The sequence below is a fragment of the Hyaena hyaena genome, unplaced genomic scaffold (genome assembly GCF_003009895.1).
Source record: "Hyaena hyaena isolate Hyena2069 unplaced genomic scaffold, ASM300989v1 scaffold_127, whole genome shotgun sequence".
Lineage (NCBI taxonomy): Eukaryota > Metazoa > Chordata > Mammalia > Carnivora > Hyaenidae > Hyaena > Hyaena hyaena.
Genome location: NW_024080758.1, coordinates 699509 through 723177, shown reverse-complemented (window position 1 = coordinate 723177; position 23669 = coordinate 699509). Strand labels below are relative to the sequence as shown.

Sequence of the window (23669 nt, the reverse complement as noted above, 5' to 3'; positions counted from 1 at the left end):
AAATTCATTGTTTCTCTGGAGTTCATACCCCCGCTCTCTGTGTGCCATGGATAGTACTATCCTGTATTTAGAATAACAAAATTAGTTGTGTCACAGTTAGGGGAAATTACTTCTGAAGAAGATAAACACATCTCATTTCATTCAGAAGCAGATGATCTCCCAAGAAACAAAGATACTGTTTTACATGCTTATATCATCAACTGAAGAACAAAACCTAGGGTTTCATGCGAGAAGGGTCCATTTGTTCCTAAACAGAAACTTTACAATGCCCAAGAAATCCATTTCTTTAAAAAAAAAAAAAAAAGCAAGAAAACATATCTGTGTACCTATTTTTCTTTGTTTTTAAAGGAATATTGCAGTTGTCTGGTCTTTAATGGCAATTTCTATACCCGTGGCTGATTCCGATATTTTTTTTAATGTTTATTTTTGAGAGGGAGAGAGACAAAGACAGAGACAGAGCATGAGCATGGGAGGGACAGAGAGAGAGGGAGAACCAGGATCTGAAGCAGGCTCCAGGCTCCGAGTCGTCAGCATAGAGCCCGATGCGGGGCTCGAACTCATGAACTCTGAGATCATGACCTGAGCTGAAGTCTGACGCTCAGTCGACTGAGCCACCCAGGTGCCCCCATGGCTGATTTCTAAATACAGTCTCGGGCCCTGATTTTTTATCATGGTAGTTACCATTTGGGGATGACAGTTCTAACTCCTCATGCAATTTAAATTCTTACATTTTTAAGTATTTCTGTCAGTCACGGCATTTTTGTTAAATAGGGGTAAATTTGAATGTGTTTTACTTTTAAGAACAAGAATTGAAGTCCTCTTTTCTGCTCTCTGATATGGACCATTTCACTATAGAATACTCTCGTTCGTTAAAGAGGTACTTCCTGAGCATTTATCAGGTGTCATGCATGACGCTGGGGGCAGGGAACAGAAAGACAGTAAGAAATGGTTTTTGTCCTCGAGCGTCTTGCTGTCTCCCGGGGTGCTGAGGGATGGAAGACCGTCCTGACCGTGCAAGAAAGTAATTATCCCACTGGGGATCTGCCTGGCGTGGTGGGAGAAGGCGGGCTGCGTAAGCCTGCTGGGAGGGTCCGGGGGCAGCTCAAGGGAGACAGGAGGGGAGGCTGGACACACAGCGGGATTGGAATGCAAAGGAGTTTAGGTTTGATCTCTTGGAGACTCGCTTCAAGTTGAGAGCAAGGCAACAGTGTGATCAGATACCGGTGGTCAGAGTCCCCGGGCAAGAGCAAGATCAGCGTCTCCCCTTTACTTCAGATGGTGTCCCTCACATTTCTTGAACCTTGAAGTTTCTGGCACATTCCGTCGTCATTGCAAGACTCTTCTTCCTACTCTGTGAGTGATCGGACCTAGAATACATTCCTGGTCCCTGAGCCTGAGTGGCTCGCTGTCAGCATCGTCTCTTTCTCCACAAGACTTGCTTCCATGTTCTGGAGAGACCTTGGTACAATCTGTGCATCACCCCGCCCAGTCACCCTCCGCCTGTTAACTTGTCTCAGTCGGCAGAAATGCTTTGCTACTTAAAGATACATGAAGGCGATCAAAAGATACTTCAAAGAAGCCTTAGAGATCAGGTCAAAACCCTATTGTTCCCTGTTCTATAAGTCAGGCTGCTAGCTGATTTTGAAAATAAACTTAAATTTTAAGTAAACTTAAGTTTCTTCTTAAGAAACCCCCCAAAAGAAGACTTTTGTGGTAGAAAAATGCCCTTTCTTAGAAAAAAAAATATTTACAGCTATTCTCTTGCCTCTTTTGGTGAAGAATTAGAGCTATTTATTGATAAAAGAATAAAATCAGGTGTTTTCTTTTAAGAGATTAGAGAGATACAGTCCTAGCAGGATATAACATACGCATTTAGTGTCATACATCTTTAGAAGTGCACTAGTTTGTATGGTTTTAAATGAATGTGTTTTTTCTCTTTCTTATATTAGAAGAAAGAACTTTACCTGCCGTACGTTATGGACAAGAAGATATTTTGGGGGAATTTTGTTTTTTGTAATCCACACTGCATTTTTCAACGTAGAAATTGTAAAAGAAATTGGAAATCACATACAAGATTTTACTGTTAAATTTTTATTATTTGATTTGGCTCTCATTGAATCCAAACCATTTTATGCAGTGCTAATTATTTAGTCTCAGCTTTGCTCTTGAGTTAGCAGTACCTGATCAACTTTCCAACTGTAAAACAGTTTGAAAATCAAATGTAGCTTACATGCAAGACCCAACAAAATTAAAAGTGTTAAGTACGTTTTGGCAGTTCACTTTTATTATGCCCAGTCCTCAAATGTACCAGCAGATAATCATCTGAATGTTAGTTATTTTTCACATGCTTATGTGATCACACAAAAAGTACATGCTAAAAAGAAGCAGATGGTGACAGATGGGGAAGGTTGAATAAGGTGGTTTTGGAAACCTAGAGAAATGCACTTCTGTAATAGTGTAAAAATAAAAATTATTTGATAATCAAGTTAGAACTAACAAAAAGATTGCACAAAAATGACTTGGCTGGTGGAAAATACATAGTATCTAGTTGTGGTTGCTGTTCAGACAAAGATACATTTATTTCGTGTGAATATAAAATATTTTTTTCCCGGTGGCTAAAGATGCATTGTTTGATGTTGTCTTAGTTTTCAGAACCTCATGTTTTAGAAAACATCCACTTGTGGTCATGTTAATTGCTTTTATTTTGAAGCCTGCTACCTTTAATATCTTTTATATAGTGTATAATTTGAAAATATCTGAAATAGACCAGGATATTTTGCTGACTATTTTGATAAACAAAAGATTTGCTCCAAATTACTGTGATGCCATAGAGGTAACAGCACAAATGGGAGTTAAATTTTATATACATTTAAAGCCGGAGATTCGCTTCTTCAGGATGAGCTGAGAGCATCATATAAATTAAGGGTAAAGGTTGTTGCTAGCTTGAGATAGTATGGGTGGGGGTAGCAGTTAGGATCTCACTTGATTTAAATGCGTTAAGTGGAATTTTATTTCTTTATTTTAAATACAACAAAGAATAGATGGAAAAGACGTCATTTGATGGGCTCTGGCAACATTGTCTTCAGGAGATCTTGAGAGAAATGAATGAGACCAGGGTTACCTATAATCTGTAGATAAAAAACAGTAGCATAGTTACATTTTGCTTAGACCTTGGGCAAAATTCTACAGTTTCTACCAGGTTGTGAAACCAAGTCTTGAAATGTCTAAGCATTTTGTAGAAATACAAAGCTTTAGTAGTCTTTCTAAAACAGTGTACGTCCCTAATATTTTATTTGATGACAATTCATGTAACACTCCTCCTCTTAAGGTATTTTTGAAAAACCTTTATCCTCCTGAATGGTTCTGAAAAGGATCCATCCATACTCAGGAAAAGTAAGTGAAAGAGCACAGTGATTAGTTCAGGTAGAAGCTGTCTGCTTGCGTAGACAAGTGTATTTAAGGACTTCTGACTGTCCTGAGCTGACTTACCATTTATACTGTTTTGGGATAATATTAAAAATTACCCCATCCCCCCCCCCCCCGCCCAGGTTGGATATTGCCTGAATATGAGCTAAAGTAATATTTTTAGTTCAACATTTAATGTCTCAGTGTTTGTAAGTTGAGGCTTCTATTTCCCAGAGGTCTGTAATTTCTCTGGTAGCTACCTGTCACCCAGAGTTCTTCATAGTGGCGTATGGTCTTTTGGGTTTAACAGTAAGGATATTTGCATTTAGTACTTCGGAATGATTCTAGGTTAAGCACAGAGTTTAATTTTAAGTTCTCCGACGCGTGAGGACATACACAAAATTGCATCCCTTGGCGCACACTACTGATGACCTGTAGTATTTTGCAGTGGCTGTGCTGACTTTGGGGACAAAGACACAGTTTCTTGGAGCCCAGGACTCTTGCTCTGGGATAAAAGTGCAGTATAGAAATGTCCAGGAAGATAGGTGTTTAAGTATGATTCAGTCACCATTGTTGTAGCCATTCACTTTTCTCTGGTTCAGGAATGTCGCCTGCTCTAGCCAGAGATTGCTTTTGAGAAGACACTGTTAGCTATATGTGAGGACTCACGTGCATATTCCAGGAAATAGCCACAAACCTACAGCCTTCTAATTCTGGGCAAATGGCGTTTACAGTTTCAGTCTCTTAAGAATAACAGAGTAGTTGAGAACTGGGTAGAAAATATCTATTTATGAAGAAAATACCAAGAAACCATGGGATTCATAATTCTCATGAAATATATACGTCCCCTAAAGCTGGAATACATTTTAGAATCTGGATTAGAAGACTTAACAGGTCTTTTTTTTTTTTTTAAGGCAAATTCCTCTGATGTTAAGAATATGTGAAGGATTTCCATAAATTGTAAAGTATCTAAACGCGTGTTGATATAGAATACACACACACGTATCCGTTACCTGAAATACAAGGTTACCAGGGAAAAAAAATTTCTTTTTTGAGTTAGTGGTAAATTGGTTCACCCAAGTTCGCAGTTTACTTTCACAACATAGGTGTGCAGACAGTTTGTTTGGATGTTTAATTTTTCCCCCATCTGTTCTGTCTGGATTATTGATTGAGCAGTAAGCCACTCCGGGGCACATGTCCCCTCCTTATAACTGCCTGCCGTGGCTGCATTGTGTGGCCTGGCGGATAGGCTGAGAGAGCTGTTCCTTCAAACTTCCAGTAAATCCCAGTCGGTAAAAGAACATTGGAATGAATAACTTTTTTTTGAAAGTGCCCCTCAGCCAAATAATTATTTACATTGGGAACTTTAATCAGTGATTCCATTTTAAAATTATACTTTATTATTTAATACCATTCTTGAAACTAGTAACCATTCGATAGCTCCTCATGGTGATTTTTGTTTAACTCGCTTGGTTGTTTGATACATGGAAATGTCTACATCAAATATTACCAAATAGTAATCAAATATTAGTAGAATATTTAGCTCTGCCTTCCTTGAAGTCAGTTTTATTCTATCAGGAAGTGAAATGGTCCCTGGCTCCTGGGGGAAAAATCGAAACTAAGTCTTGTTTCCTAGCATTTGTGTTCTGTTTGGGTGTTGATTTGATGTGACCTCTTACCATTGTTTAATATTTACGTTACTTCTAGTGTCCCAAATCAGCTCTTGTCCTTTGGCATTAAAAGTGCTTATAAAGTAAAGCTGCATCCATGGTGACAGAGGACAGTAGGGTAGAAGGAAATCCCAGATGTCTGCATTTATGTTCAAACCTTGTGCTTAGTTTAAAATGAGAGTAACACTGATTTTGTGGAAAAGAGACACTTTCGTTAGATTAATTCTTCAAGATAAGTCTTTCAGTGGTTTGCTGTTCTAGGAGCAGGTTTTGATCTGCGTTTATATCCAAATTACATGGTAAGTCACAGGGTAATGGACTTGAAATGCACTTTGCCATTGTTGTACCTCTGCATTACCAATTACACTACCCTTTGGATCAGCCCTCATGATAACCATGAAGTAAATTAGCCTTTTTTCTAGGAAAAAAAAAAATCATCAGAGGTAGCCAGAAGGAATTGCAAATCCTTGTAGGTTAAAGAATATAAATTTTGTGTTACTGTAATTTGTGGGGAAATACGTGCTTTGAGTAAGCGAGAAAAATTATCTTTAAAAAATAATATAAAAGTGGCTGTAGATTGTAACCTCACGCTGGAATTTCTAGAGCATTTCAGAGTATTGTACTTTGAGACAATTTAGATTTATGGAGAGAGAAAAGCTGTTTATGGACAGTGGTCATGTGTTTTTGATTCTGTATCCACAAGTAGAATGTCAGGATCACTTTCATTTTTATTTCTTGTGTATTTCATCTTCCAGCTGTTAGGAGGTGGGAGTTGAACAGAAATCTTTCTTTTTAATTGATAACAAAGACTCTTAGATAAAGAGGGCTGGCTGAGTCTTTAGGGTGTTTTCTCCTCGGCGTTGCTGGACTTCACATGTCGATAAGATAATATATTAAGTTGGATTTATGCGGTTTAAAGTAATATAGCAAACAGTTCTAATTGTAGTGTTACGTATCTATATATTCATTAAAACGCGTATGGTCGGAAGCAAAACCACTTATTTTGAGAATCAGTGTTCATTTTACAAAGCTAAATAAAATAAATTTTATTTTATCAAACAGATTTTTTTACAATGCAGTTTTTATTTTTCAGTTGCTTGTTTCTCTTCAAAATAAAACCTCTTTTTTATGTACTCACTTTCCCTTCTGGCTGCAAACCAGGTATTTAAACAAAAATAAAGGAATGCCAGTTTTGCCAGCTGGGGATGAGAACCCGGCTGGTGAAATGTGGGTTCGGGAAGCAGTTAATCCAGCTTTTATGCTTTTTATGGTTTTATGAAAAAAGAGGTTAAAAACCACATTTGGCTCTTTTTCCCGTGCGCCACTGTTTTGTTGGTATTGTAGGAATTCAGTAGAAGGTGACTTAGATTTTGAAATTGTCTGTTACTAGGTAAAATCCTGGATCTGTTAGATTAAGGCCCACAAACAGCACATTTACTAATTGGACATGAGATAGATTTTTGAATGCTCAGAAGTCATTGGTATTTAAAAATTGTACAGGCAACATTTCCCCTCACTTAAGAAAGTACCCAGGCCGAATTCTTTCTGCCTTAGGTTGTTTCTTGTTTTCTGTATGTTCTTACGTTACTCATTTCAAACAAGTAGAAATTTGAAGTATTTTTAGCTAATGATGAAAATAGAATTTGTTGTTCTTCTCCAAATTATTCTGCTCAGTTTGTTATTCTATAAAAGATTTTCAGAAAAACATAGGAAGTGGACTTGTGTTCCTATCTTGCTAATGCAGTTCCTGTTCATCTTGGAACAATGATACAATTGAACTAAAAATATTTTTATAACGTTTGAAAACCACTGCTGAATTCATCTTTAACTAACGTAGTTTTTTTTCTCAAAATTATTCTCCCCACGAATGAATACCCTGCCTACCCAAGGGCCTTTCGTAGTATTTATAGGTAATCATAATGTAACTGTGTCAAATGTCCTGTGCAGTCCTGTGACATAGTTGGTAAATTTTAAATAAAAGTCACACGAGAGTAATCTTCAACTTATTTTGTCAACTTAATTTACTTAATTCAGACTAAGAAAGTTTGCAACATGAACACTGCTTTGTTCTGTATCAAATTCTGTATGTCATCAGTTACAAGATTTTTTTAATCAGTGAATTTCATGGGTCTGGTTTTCTTGATCTTTTTATCACAGAGCTAAGAGAATCAGATAAAGTAAGCTTTAGGACTATTCAGATATAGCAGCTTAGAATAAAATATTGACAGATCCAAACAGATGAAGAAAGTTCCATTGGATGAAGAACATACCTAATAAAAAGGTAAAAATCAGAATTTTCCTAAGACAAATGGCAAGCTAGTCTGCCCCAATTTGAATAGGTGGCTCTAACATGGCCTAACTGATCACGTCATACTATATCTTTCCCAGTTTATGTTGCATGTAATGTATTTTGGGAAATAAGTTTAAGGGTATATACCAGAGTCTGTGATTTTTGTCATTTATATCTAACAGAAATTTGGTTGTGGACTTACTAACATTTTGGATACAGCCCAAACAGTGTACCTTTGTATATTCACTTTGCTGACTCTTTCCTTAAAAGACTTGAAACGCCAGAGGCCTCCAGAAGTTTTCAGTTTTGTTTTCCTGGTGGACGATAAAAAATAAAAATCAAAATTCAGTTTTATTTTCCTGACCTCATCTGTTTTCCATTGCATAACTCCTGTCTTCCACCCTCTGGTCTGTATGACTTTGCTCTTCTCTATGCAAGAGTGTGTAAGCCTCGTTATATACTCAGCAGTCGGCACGGCGTGGCTCCATGTTAAAGGCCACATTAGTGGAACCAGAATGAAAAGTGAAGTAGGCCTAAGAGAAAACCTGCAAATATGCAAAAATTTTCGTTTGATTCTTTTCATTGTACTCAGACAGTCATTCCTTGGGAATTTGCTGTGTGGCTTCTCTTGTACGCTGGCCACTTCTGGAAAAATATGGAACATTTCACCTGTCTGGTGTGAGTTATGTCTTTTGTAGGATACCTTATAGTTTAAATGTCAAAATGTCAGAAGAGCCTACCCAGGCTCTGAAGGTTAGGATTCACTTTGATGTAAAAGTCTTACATTTTAGAAACACTACTCTAAAAGTTCATGTGGAATAATGAATCTTTTCACTGGTTTCACTCTTAGGTGTTAGAAGACAATGACTATGGCCGAGCCGTGGATTGGTGGGGACTAGGGGTCGTCATGTATGAAATGATGTGTGGGAGGTTACCTTTCTACAACCAGGATCATGAGAAACTTTTTGAACTAATACTAATGGAAGACATTAAATTTCCTCGGACACTCTCTTCAGATGCAAAATCATTGCTTTCAGGGCTCTTGATAAAGGATCCAAATAAACGGTAAGCCACAAATAACACTCCCTGAGTTACTGACGAATGTGGTTAGAAATTGTGATATGGAAATTAATTCAAATGTAACGAACTCCAAGGAGCAATGTATTTGGTGTAGACATCTTCCCACTGAAATACTGACTTATTTTTAACTGCATAATACAGAACATTTTAAAAATTTCTGCAACTCTTTCCTAACTTGGGAAATTTTATGCGGATTTTACCAAATAAGGATTGGGAGGGTTTTATTATCCATACTGTGAGTGAACAATTTCTTAATTGCCCTGGTACTTGCTATTGCGGGGACAGAAGTAACCTCCTTTTTTCCTTTCAGTCTCTGGGCCTTTATATTTATGCTAATTTACATAATAAAAAGAATAGAACCAGCCCTGTACTCCCCTTCCATCCCAACCTCTGTGAACATATCCAGCTACTTTTTTTTTGTCAGTTGAAGGTATTCCTTTCCATGTGTGGCTGGAAAGAATTAATAGCAAAATATCCTTATGCACTTTGTATTTCTTTTGTAGCTCTAACTGTGACCTGAAGAATCCTGCCTAGTGCGCTATAGTATTCTTTGTTCGTGTTTCTGTGTTTATTTATGTGTACAGTTTATAAGTCGTATATGAAATGACTATTAATATAAAAATACCCCTTGATCTGTGTTTGTGTATTCGTGTGTACAGCCATCTTTTCCTCTAGATAAAAAGCGTATCAGCATTGCTCTGAAAATCACTTGGGTAAGCACTTGAGAATAGATTATTTCATAGATTGCTAAATCTTCCCTCACATAATGATTTTTAACAAAGCTCTGTTTCTGGTTGTTGCTCATTACGTATTAGTTGACAGACTGAATTAATGAATGAGAGAATAAACTAATCCTAAGATGTGATTTTTGTTTGCTGTAAGGATGGCTTCCATTACACACTTCTAGCTTTTAAATTTATGAGGAGCAGGATTTTGCCATCAGAAATAAGCAGACTTAATAAAAGAGATACCTTTTGCTTCGTGAAGAACCTTTCTGACATGAGTTTTATAATCCTGGTGGTGGAGATCTTACCTTATATTCGTAGAGTGATTTGGGTTTCTTTTTCAGGGCATTTGCATCTGTGGTCCCCTTTGCTGTTTAAGTAGCCTTGCAGAGTTGATAGGTGGATATTATTCTCACTTACATTTGATTGAAGGCAAAGCTGAGGCCCCTAGAGGGTCAAGTGGTTTATCCTACAGAAAATTCCTGTAGAAGAATAGAAATCAACTTTCTTGGTGCCTCTTTGCTGTTTCTCTTACTGCTTATTTGCAATGCATCAGTTTCTCAGTTGGTTCAGGTTTTGAAATGTGTTCCATTCAGTGTGACTATTTCACAATTAATGTAACAGACAGCACTTGGTGATGGGTAATCTTTAAACAGAGCTAGGATTTCCATTTTATGTACTTGATTTAGAGATATAATATTTGGCGTGGATTTCAAGAGCAGTGAATTTTTTACCCCATCCTTTCCTGATGACTCCAGGGAGCTGAACCCTTTCCTTGATGGCCCCTCTGTAAACAGCTGGTAGAACAAACTTGTGTCTGTGGTTCTCGTTTCTATGTGTCCTTCGTTTTCTTATCCACCACCCCCGGGGGGGAGCAGGGAGATAGCACAAAGTAGATACTTGATAACTGTTGAGCAAACGTGAGGTAAATTTCTAGAATGTTACCGGCCTGATGAGTAGGACAGCTCGTAAAGGTCTGTCCACCCAGAGGTTGGTATTGTCTAAAGAGAAGCTGGGGTGTGTTCTTTCTCAGTTCTTTGATGTTCTCATTTAAGGTAGAGGAGTCCAGCTCTCTCCACTGTCGCATTACGCTATTGGGAATGGAACGATGAGCAAGACAAAAAAAGTCTGCTCTAGACAGTCATAGACTAAGGAGAGATGGCAAACATGTCCTCACAGATGCTCAGGTCTGCCTACAAGTGGCTGTGGAAACTGCTAGCTCTGACCAGGGGGCTGGAAGAGCTGGGGTCATGGTGGGGGGGATTCATGCAGAGAAATTTACATGAAAAGAAATCCAAGGGTGTCTAGCTGGCTCAGTCTGTTAAGCATCCCTGCTCCTGATGACCGCCGCTCAGGTCGTGATCTTGCAGTTTGTGATTTCGAGGCCCATGATGGCTCCGTGCTGTCAGTGCAGAGCCTGCTTGGGATTCTCTCTCTCCCCATCTCCCTCTCCCTCCTGCCCCCACTCTTTTCTCTCTCAAAAATAAAGAAAACTTAAAAAACAATAATAATGAAAAGAAAAGAAATCCAGAATTGCCAATGAACATGGCATTTGAGAAGTTCAGTGACCAGAGGGTAGAATATGAGTTGGGTAATGTTGGGAGATGAAGCTGAAATGGTAAATTGCAAAGACCTTATGCTTCTGAGAAAATATTTAACCTTTATTCAGAAGGGGATGAAAAAGCCAGCAAGTTATTAAGAGATGGTATCATCAGATGTGTGTTAGGGAAGGTAACTGTGGCAGCTCTGTCACGGACGGATCTGAGCAGTGAAGGGCCAGGGCCAGGCGGGCAGAGCAGTTGAGAACACATACGGGATTGTCCAATGTGAGATGGGGGTCCTTCCAGAAGCAGTAAGTTGGACTTTGTGAGTAATGGAAGGAGGCTCGGGGGATGGGGGTGCCTCTGTGCTTTCCAGCTTGGGTGACTCGTTTGGAGAATGGCATGTTATTAACAGACAGGGAGCGTGGGCAGGGGACACTTGGGGTGGGGGGTTGGGAGGGCTTCCTGATACTCACTGCGGCTGTGCCGAGTCAGGTATCTATCGAAAACCTAGATGGAACTGGAGATAGTACCAGTGCTTGACAGAAACGCGGTAGCTGAATATATGGCTTGGGGACGCGTGGACATCTCGGAGGCAGCCGGGGCCAGGACAGTCGTGGGCAGGTTGAGTACAAAGGGAATGGAGCCTAGGACAGAATCCTGGGAAACATGGCAATTTAAGTGGTAGGAAGAAGAGAAACAGCCACTAAGAGGACCTTGAAAAGTCTTTGGAAGTCTCCTAAGATCGCAGTACCATAGACCTCGTTATTCTTCAGCAACTTAAATACTGCCTGAGTTTTTCTGAGACTCTTTACTGAGTAATTGTCAGTTCTACCAAAGGGCCAACCATCATTGCCTGCCTTTCTAATTCTCCATAACCTTGCGCTCATTCCTTCAGTATCTCCTTTATCCTCCTGTGCGCAGTTTATAGGAAAAGTGTGACCACGTGTTGCATTCAGTAACACCAGGAAAATGTGAATTCCACGATGTCCCTAATAATGAAGAATCCGTAGTAGCTGAGGATTTAGTCTGGCATTCTGATATTGGAGTTTACTATTCTTAGACATAAATATCTTAGTGCAAATCATATTTTGATATTATTTTGAAGTCTTAAATTGTATATTAGGGAGTCATTGACATTGAAATTTTTGACAGTTTCACACTTGGAGGAAGCTTGTGTTAAAGAGTCTCTCCCAGCTTCTAAAATGGCAGTCTAAGATTATATTCTTAGACTTCACATAGTACTCATGGCTGATACTTGAGTTTTTTATGTATTTGATAAATATAGATGAAATGCTGGCAATGTCCACAGCCAAGCTATTGCTAGAGAACCAAGGGGTGACAGAAAATGAATAACTGACGCTGGATTAGAACCTCCTATTTACAAAATGATTATGATTCTCTACTCCCAGCTCCCACCTCTTCCACCATCTTCCGTAGAATTCAAAACAAGTGCTACGGAAATAAAAACCATAGCGTAAGGGTAAGAAAATACAGTGAATTCTGCATTTTCTCCTGCAGACTACTTTGATGCATACTTTGAAATGTTACATTCCCTTCAGAAACGTGTGTTTCTGTGTTTCTGCCTTTAAGGCTCCCGAAGTAGGAGCTTAAAGTGCTTTTTGGATAATTCAAGATTGGTCTCTGCCCTCAAAAGAATTTGTAGCCTAGCCTGGAGGGACACACACAACTTGGAATAGAATGAAGGAGGAGGAAGGCCAGGGAGTGGAGTGCTGGCTTTCACTAAATACAGAACCGCCAGTCGGAAAATCCTGTGTGTGGTGACCGCTAGTACCGTCTGGTGCCGTCTAGAGGCTCCCTGTCAGCGCTGTGGCTCATTCTGCACGATCTGGGGACAGGAGACCAGACTGTGGGAGCCACAGATCATCACCACAGATACTTGGGCATCAGCTCATTGTTCTATTTTCCATTCTCACCATGCATCAGGGAACCCTGGGCCCCTCCCAGTCCTGTGTTCCTCATACCTAATAATAACCAGCATTCATCAGATTGTGTTATTGTTTGTTTATCGTGATGTATTTGTGCTTCTTCCCACCCAGTGGTGTGGGGGGAGGGGGCTGGCATGTTCCAGCTCCTAAGAGCCAGTTGTTAAATTTCAAGAATTTCATGAGCTGGTTGTTTTAACACAGTCATTATTAAAAATCAAATGACATAAACTTAAAAATTAAATCAAGTACATTGAAAACAAAGGTGACAAATACTCAAAATTCATCACTCCTTAATTTGTTACATTTTACTTTGATGTGGCTTTTGTCTGTTGTGTCTGTATAGAGACACCACGAAACAGTCTGCTTCTGCAGACCTCTCCCCACTTCTGTGTTGCTAACTTGACATTGACCATGGGGGGAGTATTCACATCACCAAAATTGGCAAACCTCAAAAGTCAGGGCTTGATTTATTGTTTCATTGGTTGGATTTAAGAAACTAAATATAGAGAAGGTATTCATGATATGGATTACATTTTAAAGTTTGTTCTGTGTCCATTATGTTGTGACTGGCACACAAACACACACAGAATGAAGAAATACTCTCCCAGTGTTGCAAGATGATTTGCCATTCCATCAAGGAGGTCGCTCACATAACTAAGAAGCAAGTCAAGGTCTGACACGTGCTTTGTTGTATCACTTTCAAATTTGTGTTCTCCATAAATGAAAAGATCAGCTGACATTCATGTCAGAGCTGCTCCTCAGTCAGTCAGGGGCTGTGGAGTTCAGCAAAATTAACAAGGGTTTTCTGTGAGCATCACTTGGCTAATTTACAATAAAGGACATTCTGTATTTTATTACTCGTTGAAATTTTGTGCCTCGCATCCTTTATATCTGTAAAATTCATAATAAACGTTTATATATAACCTGCATATGTAATATTATACATGCGTAATTTTCCCCAGAGAGCTGGCTGTCAAGCACTTAGCAGCACATACTAGTCCTTTTTTTGTTTGTTTGTTTTTATTTAAATTCTAGCTAGTTAACATATATGGTAAAATTGGTTTCAGGTATAGACTTTAGTGATTCATTACTTACATAAAACCCAGTGCTCTTCCCAACAAGTGCCCTCCTTAAGGCCCGTCTAGCGCATCCCCACCTCCCTCCCTCTCTCCCTCCATTGACCGTCAGTTTGTTCTCTGTAGTTCAGAGCCTCTTCTGGTTTGCTTCCCTCTCTCCCTTTTTCCCCCTTCCCATATGTTCATCAAAGTTTTGTTTCTTAAATTCCACATACGAGTGAAATCATATGGTGTTTGTCTTTCTCTTATTTTGCTTCACATTATACTGTCTAGCTCCATCCACATTGTTGCAAATGGCAAGCTTTCATCCTTTTTGATCACCGAGTAGTATTCCGTTGTGTGCACACACCACGCCTTCCTTATCCATTCATCAGATGATGGACATTTGGGCTCTTTGCACATCTTGGCTGTTGTGGGTAACACTGCTATAAACATCAGGAGCACGCACTGTTCCTAACCATAAGCGAGACCAGAGAGAGCTTTTGCTGTATCAATTCAGATTTAAATAGATTTCCTTTCTTTTGTTTCTTTCCCTGTTTTCCCTGTTCTTTTTTTTTTTTTCTCACCTTTCTCTCCTTCATTCCCTCCTTGCTTCCCTCTGTGTTATTTTTGCTTTCCTCATTCCTTCTTTGTAATGACAGGTACGCACTATATGAAACTGAGGAAACCAGAAAACACCTGAATTTCACACTTTGCCACCTATCAGTTAAATAAGAGCACCTGCAAAGATGAGGGGAGCATCCTTAAATTCGTGATTTATATTGCAGCTTGCATAACAAATTACCTTGCAGTGACATTTCATAGATTACCAACCTCGTTCCTGTGGCAGTTCATTTGCGGCATGAAAACAGGCCGTGAGTTCCAGTCTGTCAGCAACGCTGCACAGATTGCTTTTTCTAACTAATTTTTTAGTTATTTAAGAACCCAGGGTAACAAGGATGCATTCTGACATGAGTCTTAACAAAATGAATTTGGCTTATAGAATTGACGATGGTAATTGCTACCATTTCCTGTGCTAGGTGCTTACCTATGTTTCTTCTAACCCTCGCGGTGATCCACCAGGCTGGTATCCTTGTCCCTGCTCTACAGAGCGGACACAGGGACTGAGCAGCTTGTTCACTGCCATACATGTCGTAAGTGCCAGGGCCAGTTGCCTGTTTCAGGTTTGTCCCCAAAGCTTATGCTCCTTTCAGCCACCACACTGTCCCGAGGCTACTTCTTATTAATAGTGCATTAGGGAAACTAGATCTTACAGCAAAAGCCTTCTATTGGTTTGGCTGTTTATCTCAAGAACTGTGTATCACACAGAAAATTACGTTTCACAAACACTTTTTTGTTTTGCCTTGGGCTTCTGTAAACGTTTTCATGCTCACTCACTTTTGTTTCTGCCCCTTAGCCTTGGCGGAGGACCAGATGATGCAAAAGAAATTATGAGACACAGTTTCTTTTCTGGAGTTAACTGGCAAGATGTATATGATAAAAAGGTAGGTTATTTTCATGGCACAGTATTTATATATTTTGGCTAAAATGAATTGGTGACAAAATTTTTAAGTGAATAAAATTCAATGATGTAAGGATATTTTTCATTTTTACCCCCTACATGTGGTTGAATACAATATTGAAATTCTTAGCACAAAAATTTATTGGTAAGTTTGACTCCCAAAATGCAACTGGAATTTTATTCAGTATGGTCACTTGATTTCTCTTTTATCACAGTGATGTTAGTTTGCTACTTGTTGTTTCCTTAGTATTAAGAGAAAAAATAGACGGCAGTGTTGTGTTACTCTTTAAGAAAACTAGCAAAAAATTTAAAAAAATTGTCTTTTTCTTTGTCTTCGTGTCTTTGATTTTAGAATGAGCTCTACAAATTTGCTTATTCAAATCCTTATTTTAAAAGGAATTGAAAGCAATTTAATTTTAGTATTTAACAAGGTAATAAATATTTCTTTATTTGAGACTATTTTAATGCCCATAGAATGGGTGCCACTAAATATATAACTAATTATATAACTTTATTTTTATTATAATGTATTCATTACTTAATACTATAATTTTTCTGTAGGAGCAGGAAATTGATATGTCTAGTCCTTCTTTTTAATTTTTGTCTCTTTTGTTTGTGCTACTTCTGTTACTGTTAATACAGTCACTCATTTTGATATTTTGGTTTTCAAACGCTCATATAAAAACTTTACTGTGAAATTTTTATGCAGTTCAGTATTTGTTACTTAGAATCTTCATCTAATTATCTTGTATAGTTTGTTTCCAGTTATTTCAGTTTTCCCTATTTTTCTCTGAAACATATATAATCAACAACATATATGGAATGTCTGTTTTGTTCCAAATATTCTCCCCTATGAATCCATAAAGTGAAGATAGAATGATATCATACGACTTATGACGAAGACAAGTACCAAATTTCAGCATTGTGTTGTGGGAATAGAGGGCTGGTTACTTTCTCAAAGCACTTCTTGTAAAATAGTTGCACAATATTAAACATTTCTACTCAAGCTTTAGACTCCCACATTTTGGGGCACCTGGGCGGTTCAGTTAGTTAAGCATCCAGCTTCAGCTCAGGTCGTGATTTCACAGTTCATGGGTTCGAGCCCCACGTCGGGCTCTGTGCTGACAGCTCAGAGCCTGGAGCCTCCTCCAGATTCTGTGTTTCCCTCTCTCTCTGCCCCTCCTCTGTTAACACTCTGTTTCTCTCTCTCAAACATAAATAAACATTTAAAAAGAGGTGGGGGGCACCTGGTGGCTTAGTTGGTTAAATGTCTGACTTTGGCTCAGGTCATCATCTTGCAGTTTGTGGGTTTGAGCCCCATATCAGCATCTGTGCTGACAGTTGGAACCTGGAGCCTGCTTCAGACTCTGTCTTCCTTCTCTGTTCCTCCACCACTCATGCTCTGTCTCTTTCTGTCTCTCAAAAATAAATGTTAAAAATAAAAAAAAAAAAAAACAAACACCTCACCTATGAGTTTCTACCTTGTGTAAAACACTGGGGTAGGTGTTGGAGAAGCTCATTGCTGATGAGAAGCATGTAACTGTTCTTAAATGTTTATTAACTTCATGAAGATAACTAAACATCCACTTTATTAACTGATGATGTTCTAACTGGGTTGCATCCCTACTTAGACCCTGATGGCTCTATACTGTTTTTGTCACATCAGTTCACTACAAAAGACCCTTGTGAAAGAGAGACCAAGGTCTTATGTCTCCCAGAAACATTACATGGTCGGAGGTTTTCTTTGGCGTACAAAGCTGTAAGCCACAAATGTCCCTTTGCTATACCCTCACCAAGGAGAATCCAATGAGAAAAAGGGAGAAAGAAGGAAAGGAGAGAAAACATTTCTAGAAGAGACAATTGTGAGGCACCAGCGTGGCACCTCTGACTTAAAGAAGAGGCAAAACATGGACTTTGTTCAATCCCATCAGGAGACCAGGATACGCCACAAAGATTTCCTTGTCAGGGTCCAGCTCTCCGTGTTAAGTGGGGGTTTGGCATGACCTGGGGGAAGCTCTGAGAGACACACATGCTGTCTCTGCTCCATGAGGCTAGACACGCCCAGAGCAGAGGTGACAGCAGGACAACAGCCAGCTCCCTTGTGCTGAACGGGATGGAAGGGGCTGGCACGCAGAGAGAAGGAGCTGCCAGAACCTAGCTCTAGGTGATGTATGTGGAGACAGGCAGTTAGGTTGTCGTAATCGATGAAAATAGATGCCGCTTAATCTGAGCAAAGGTGTTGAGGGTCGAACACGGAGAACGACTGCAAAAATTACAGTTTCCATAAACGAAATTCATCACCAACTGACATCTGCTGTAGGTGTGCTTGGGTGGATGTCAGATGAGGCAGTGACCTAGCCATCTTTGCATAGTTGAGGGACGTTACACAGCGTTATAGTAGCACCGCTACATTCTGAGTCTCTCTCTAAAAGCTTGTGAAAATGTGACTGGCTTTGTCTCGGTTTGTATCATATCACTAAGAAACAGGGAATTAATTATGAGAATTCTGATGCCAGTGACTGTTTTAATGAATCCAGTTATACTACTACTCTTTGGACAGTATAAATTATGAAATAATGTAGAAAAGCAAATATTATATGGGGCTCTTAGGTCTTTAAAATATGTTAACTTATTCATGAGAGGTTAATTCATCTATAAGGGTTTTTTTTTTTTAATTTTTATTTATTTTTGAGAAAGAGTGTGTGCACAAGCAGGAGGGACAGAGAGAGAAGGATACAGAGGATCCAAAGTGGGCTCTGCGCTAACAGCAGACAGCCTGACTCAGGGCTCAGATTCATGAACCGTGAGAACATGACCTGAACCAAAGTCGGATGCCTCACCGACTGAGCCACCCAGGTACCCCAAAGGTTTTTTTAAATTACAATTTTATTAATACTCTTTGGGAGCTTTATTATTTTGTAGATTTATTATTACATAATTATTGGCTATTTTTCTATATACTATGGCAAATCTAGAGATGAAGACAAGTATAGAGGTGCTAGTATCTTTAAAGGTAGATCTCTCCCTAGGTTAAGTAAAAAATGAACTTACTTGGGATGTCTGGTTAGCTCAGTTGGTTCAGCATCCAATTCTTGGTTTCAGCTCAGGTCATGATCTCACAGTTTGTGGACTTGAGTCCTGTGTCAGGCTCTGAGCTAACAATGCAGAGCCTGCTTGGGATTCTCTTTCTCTCTGCCTTCCCCCCCCCCCCCCCCCATTTCCCTCACCCTCAATAATAAAGACAAACATAAAAAATGACTTAACCTTAATTATGAATATCATGGTGTACCACTCCAAAGAGCACAGCACTGAAGTGTGGAAATAAGTGTCTTGGGTTTGCTGCTTCCTTTCTGTGTGGAAATGTACAAATTATTTTAGTCACACAAAATCATGATCTTTGAAGTGCCTTCAAGCTTTAAGATTCTCTGGAGGATATTTTATAAGATGAAGCTGTCCAGATAAATTTCTGTGTAGGCTTTACACTCAGTTTGTCATCTACAAAGAGTCTGCTGGGATTTTGTGTGATATCGTGTTGAATCTGGTAGGAAAATTTGGGGGAGAATTGACATTTGAACAGGACTGAGCCTTCAGATCCATGAACATGGTATACCTCTCTATTTACCTAGGTGTGCTTTAATTTCTCTCGATGATGTTTCATAATTTTCCATGTTCAAGTCTTACCCATATTTTGTAGTTCCTTTGGTATTTAATGTCTTCCGATATAAATGGTACTTAAGATTTTTACTTTCACCGTGTAACAATGCTGCCAGTGTACAGAAATACAGTTGCTTTTGTATATTGACCTTATGTCCTGCAAGCTTGCAAAACTCATTAGTGTTAGTAGCATTTTTCTGTAGATTAGTTAGTATTCTCTGCATAGACGACTATGTCTTATTTAAATAAGGAGGTTTACCTCATTTTCAGTTGCTGTATATTTTATTTCTTTTTTTCTTTGTTTTGTTTTTTTGTGCTTTTTTGCCTTGGTATATTGGCTAAGACATCACTAGCCAGTAGAAGTTGAGTAGAAGTTGAATAAAGTGAACATGCTGATTTTGTTCTTGATCTGAGGGAGAAAACAACTTTTATCACTACGTAGGATATTAATTATTACATCTAGTGCTAAGATCTTAGTTTTTAAATATCATTCTTCAATAAAAAGAACCAAGGTTACTTTGAGAAGCAGTTGATTTAAGAGCTTGGGATGGGGGAAAATAAAAGATGGGCCCAGGAATTTTGTGATGCCAGAAAGTAAAAAAACAAAGATAGGTAACTAGGCAGGTAGGTGGGTAAATAGATAGATAGAGATGCATTCATAGGATGGAGGAGCCAACCTTAAATAAGTCCCAGTGGTGAAAGCTAAAACAATTTCAATAAGAAAATTAAGATTAGTATACATTGCTATTCCATTATGACCCAAAGGATAAAATACATATCCATAAGTCCACACTGCAAAAAATAAATGATTGAACAAATAAAGTGTTGAGAAAAAGGGACATTCCAGTTAAGGGAAGAAGATGAATTCTAGTTAATAAATGTAGAAGGAATGAGGGATCTACGAAATCACCATTAGACTCCCAGCATAAAACTTAGTGCATGCAGGATCTGTCAATGAATGTTAAAATTAGTGGGGAAAAGTTTAGTTTAAGAAAAAGAATATTTGCGGGGCGCCTGGGTGGCTTAGTCGGTTAAGCGTCCGACTTTCGCTTAGGTCATGATCTCGCAGTTCGTGGGTTCGAGCCCCGCGTCGGGCTCTGTGCTGACTGCCAGCTCAGAGCCTGGAGCCTGTTTCAGTCTGTGACTCCCTCTCTCTCTGACCCTCCCCTGCTGACGCTGTCTCTCGCTCTCCTAGAAATAAATAAAACATTAAAAAATTAAAAAAAAAAAAAGAAAAAGAATATTTGCATAGTCTGAACGTATCATTCCTCAAGCATTTATTATTTACAAAGCTTAGAAGAGTAACTTTACAGTAGAAAAGCCTGGCAGACTGTGTCCTAAGCCAGGGAATCAAGATTAACGTCACCAGTGATAAGACAGACTGATGTCATGTAGCCCATGATATGCTATGAGAAGGCCATCTCACTTTTGTGGTATTCTTCCTCAAAATGCATTACCTCAACATAATCATGAGAAAACCTGAAGTACCCAAGTGGAGGAGACATTCCTCAAAATAACTAGCCAGGTAGCCTCAAAAGTGTCAACTTCACAAAAGGTGAGGAATGGCCCTGGAACTGGGCAGACTGAGGGAGACTGAGGGCATGCTGACCACATGCCACGTGGGGTTCTGGTTTGGCTCCTGGGACAGAAGAGGGGCATAGTGGGACAGATGGTTGGTAACGATTCTGTACCAGCATTCATTCCTTGGTTTTGAGCGTTGTGCTGTGGCTGTATGAGATACTAGCCTTAGGGGCAGGTGTGTAGACAGAATATGGCAACTTTTCGTACCACTTTTGTACGTCTTCTCTAAGCCTAAAATTATTTCAGTGTAACAAGTTCTAAAGATGTGATGTTAGTGTAAGCTTTCTATACCTCCTTTATTAGGTTGAGGAAGTTCCCTTCTGTTCTCATATGTTAATAGATTTCTTTCCAGAAAGGTGTTGAATTTTATTGAATTTTTTCTGCATTTGTTGTAATGGCCTTATGGTTTTTCTTCTTTATATTGTGAAGACGGTGAATTACGTGATTGGTTTTCTAACGTTAAATAAATCGTACATTCTTAGGGGGAAACCCACCTCTTTATGTTATCCTTATTACGTATTGCTAGATTTGATACAATGTATTTTTAAAGGATTTTTGCATCCTTAAATCACAAATGATCCTGGGCATCATCTTCTTTTCCTAATATGCCTTTGTAGGATTTTGATTTCAGGATCAAGTTTGATTTTTTTTTTTAATAAAGAGGGAAGTATTTCCTCTTATTCAATTGTATGGAATTGTTTGCATAGAATTTGTATTACCTGTTCCTAAAATCTTTGATAAAATTTACCAGTGAAGCCACTTGGGACTGGGGTTTTGTATTTGTTGGGCAGTTTTAACTATAAACTCAATTTCTTTCATTGTTCTGGGTCTGTGTGGTTTTCTATTGCTTCTTGAATGTTTTGGGATCTTTTGTCTTCTAAAGATCATACTGTCTTTACAGTGTTTGCTGTATATGTAACGATGATCTCTTTTACTCCTGAAGTTGGTAATTTGTGTCTTCTCCTTTTTCTTGATCAATCTGGCTAGAGGTCAATCGATGCTATTGAATTTTTTCAAAGAATTTTTTGTTTTCACTGATTTTCTGTATTATTTTTTTCTGGTTGTTATTCATTGATTAGTTATTTCTGCTCTTTATTATTTCTCTGTTCTTCTTCTTTTGAGTTTACTCTTCTTATTTTCTTTAAGGAGAAGCTGAGATTATTGTTTGGGTACCATTCTCTTTTTCTATCCTAAGCCCTCAATGGATGCTGTAAGTTTCCATATAAGGACTGTTAACTTTGTTTTACAAGTTTTGACCTATTTGTTTTTTATTTCAAAATATTTTTTTATTTTTTTTTTATTTTTTATTTATTTCTAGGAGAGAGAGAGAGAGAGACAGCGTGAGCAGGGGAGGGTCAGAGAGAGAGGGAGTCACAGACTGAAACAGGCTCCAGGCTCTGAGCTGGCAGTCAGCACAGAGCCCGACACAGGCCTCGAACCCACGAACTGCAAGATCATGACCTAAGCGAAAGTCTGACGCTTAACCGACTAAGCCACCCAGGCGCCTCTATTTCAGAATATTTTTAATTCCTCTTGTGACTCCTCCTTCACTCAGATTATTTAGAAATATATTGTTTGATTTCCAAATATATAGATTTTTCAGATATTTTTGTTACTGATTTTTAATTAAATCCTCTTGTGTTTGGAAAACCTACTTTATATGATAGTAATCATTTTAAATTTATTGAGACTTGTTTTATGGCCCAGAAAATGGTTTCTTTAGGTGTATGTTCTGTGTACACTTGAGAAAAGGATGTGTATTCTGCTTTTATTGCATAAAGTGTTCTACCAATAGCCATTGGTCAAGATGGCTGATGACGGTGTTCCTGTTTCCTGTATTCTTACTGATTTCCCATCTACTTGTTCTATCAGTTATTCAAAGCGGATTGTTGAAATCTGAAGCTATAATTGTGGATTTGTTTCTCTCTTTATTTTTGTTCATGTATTTTGAAGCTTCATTGTTGGTTGCAACACATTTAGTTTTGTTACATCTTCTTGGTGAATTTATCTTTTTGTCATTAAGAAGTGTTCCTCTATATTCATAGCAATAATCTTTGTTTTGAAATCTACTTTGTCTGATATTAATATAAGTATTCCAGCTTTCCTTTGATTTTACGTATACTTTCTATCTTGTTACTTTTAAAAAAAGTTTTTTTTTTGACATTTATTTAGTTTTGAGAGACAGAGCATGAGTGAGGAAAGGCAGAGAGAGACCGGGAGACACCGAATTCAAAGCAGGCTGCAGGCTCTGAGCTGTCAGCACAAAGCCCGAAGGGGGACTCAAACCCACTAACCGTGAGACCATGACCTGAGCTAAAGTCGGAGGCTTAACCAGTTGAGCCACCCAGGCGCCCCTCCATCATGTTACTTTTAACCTTGGTATTTATATTTAAGTGGGTTTTCTTTTAGGTATCATATACTTGGTACTTTGTGTGTGTGTGTGTTTTATTGTGTGTGATGGTCTTAATTTACAACTTGATGGCAAAAAAGAAGAGAGAAGAGTTTAAAACTGGGCTTTCCAGCTGATCCTGTCAGATTGAAGAAGTTTCATTTTAAATGCCCATCTCAGTGCCCCCAAGGTAATAATACTGAATCTGCATATGCAGCTTCCTTTATTTTGAGCTAAGTTGATTTCAGTACATCAGTATTAAATGTGAAAGGTCATTTTTGACCTAACAAACAATATGCAGCAAACAGCAGCACCTGTAAGCACACAGCACTCCTAGAGATGCGGGGACTTAATAGAAATACACTTTTCGTGCTCAGTGTGTCAGAGGGCTAGCTGGGAAGAGCCAGCTTGTGGTTTTGTTGATTTTCTTCATCAATTTTATTTTTAGTTTCCTTGATTTCTGCTCTTATATTTATTTATTTTCCTTATCACAATTTTGTTTGCTCTTCTGTTTCTTCTTACCTAAGCTGAAAGCTTACATTATTACTTTAGATCTTTCCTTTCTAATGAACGTGTTCAGTGCTATAAATTTTCCCTTAAGTACCATTTTCACTGCATCCCCCAAATCTTGACAAGTTGTATTTTCATTTAGTTCATAATATTTAAAATGTTTTCTTGAGAATTCCTAATTGACCCATGTGTTATTTAGAAGTGTATTCTTTAACTTCTAAGTATCTGAGGAGATCTGAGCTATCTTTCTGTTACTGCTTTCCAGTGTAATTCCACTAGGGTCTGAGTGCATACCCTT

The 23669-nt window shown here is 38.6% G+C and overlaps 1 protein-coding gene across 1 annotated transcript in view; it reads left to right on the top strand.

Moving 5' to 3' along the window:
* AKT3 (AKT serine/threonine kinase 3) overlaps positions 1 to 23669 on the top strand; it is a 306791-nt gene that overhangs the window by 256220 nt on the left and 26902 nt on the right. Inside the window, exons 11-12 of the mRNA XM_039237499.1 lie at positions 8216 to 8430; positions 15133 to 15220. Of these exons, the coding sequence (XP_039093430.1) occupies positions 8216 to 8430; positions 15133 to 15220 (303 nt within the window). The remainder of the gene's footprint in view (positions 1 to 8215; positions 8431 to 15132; positions 15221 to 23669) is intronic.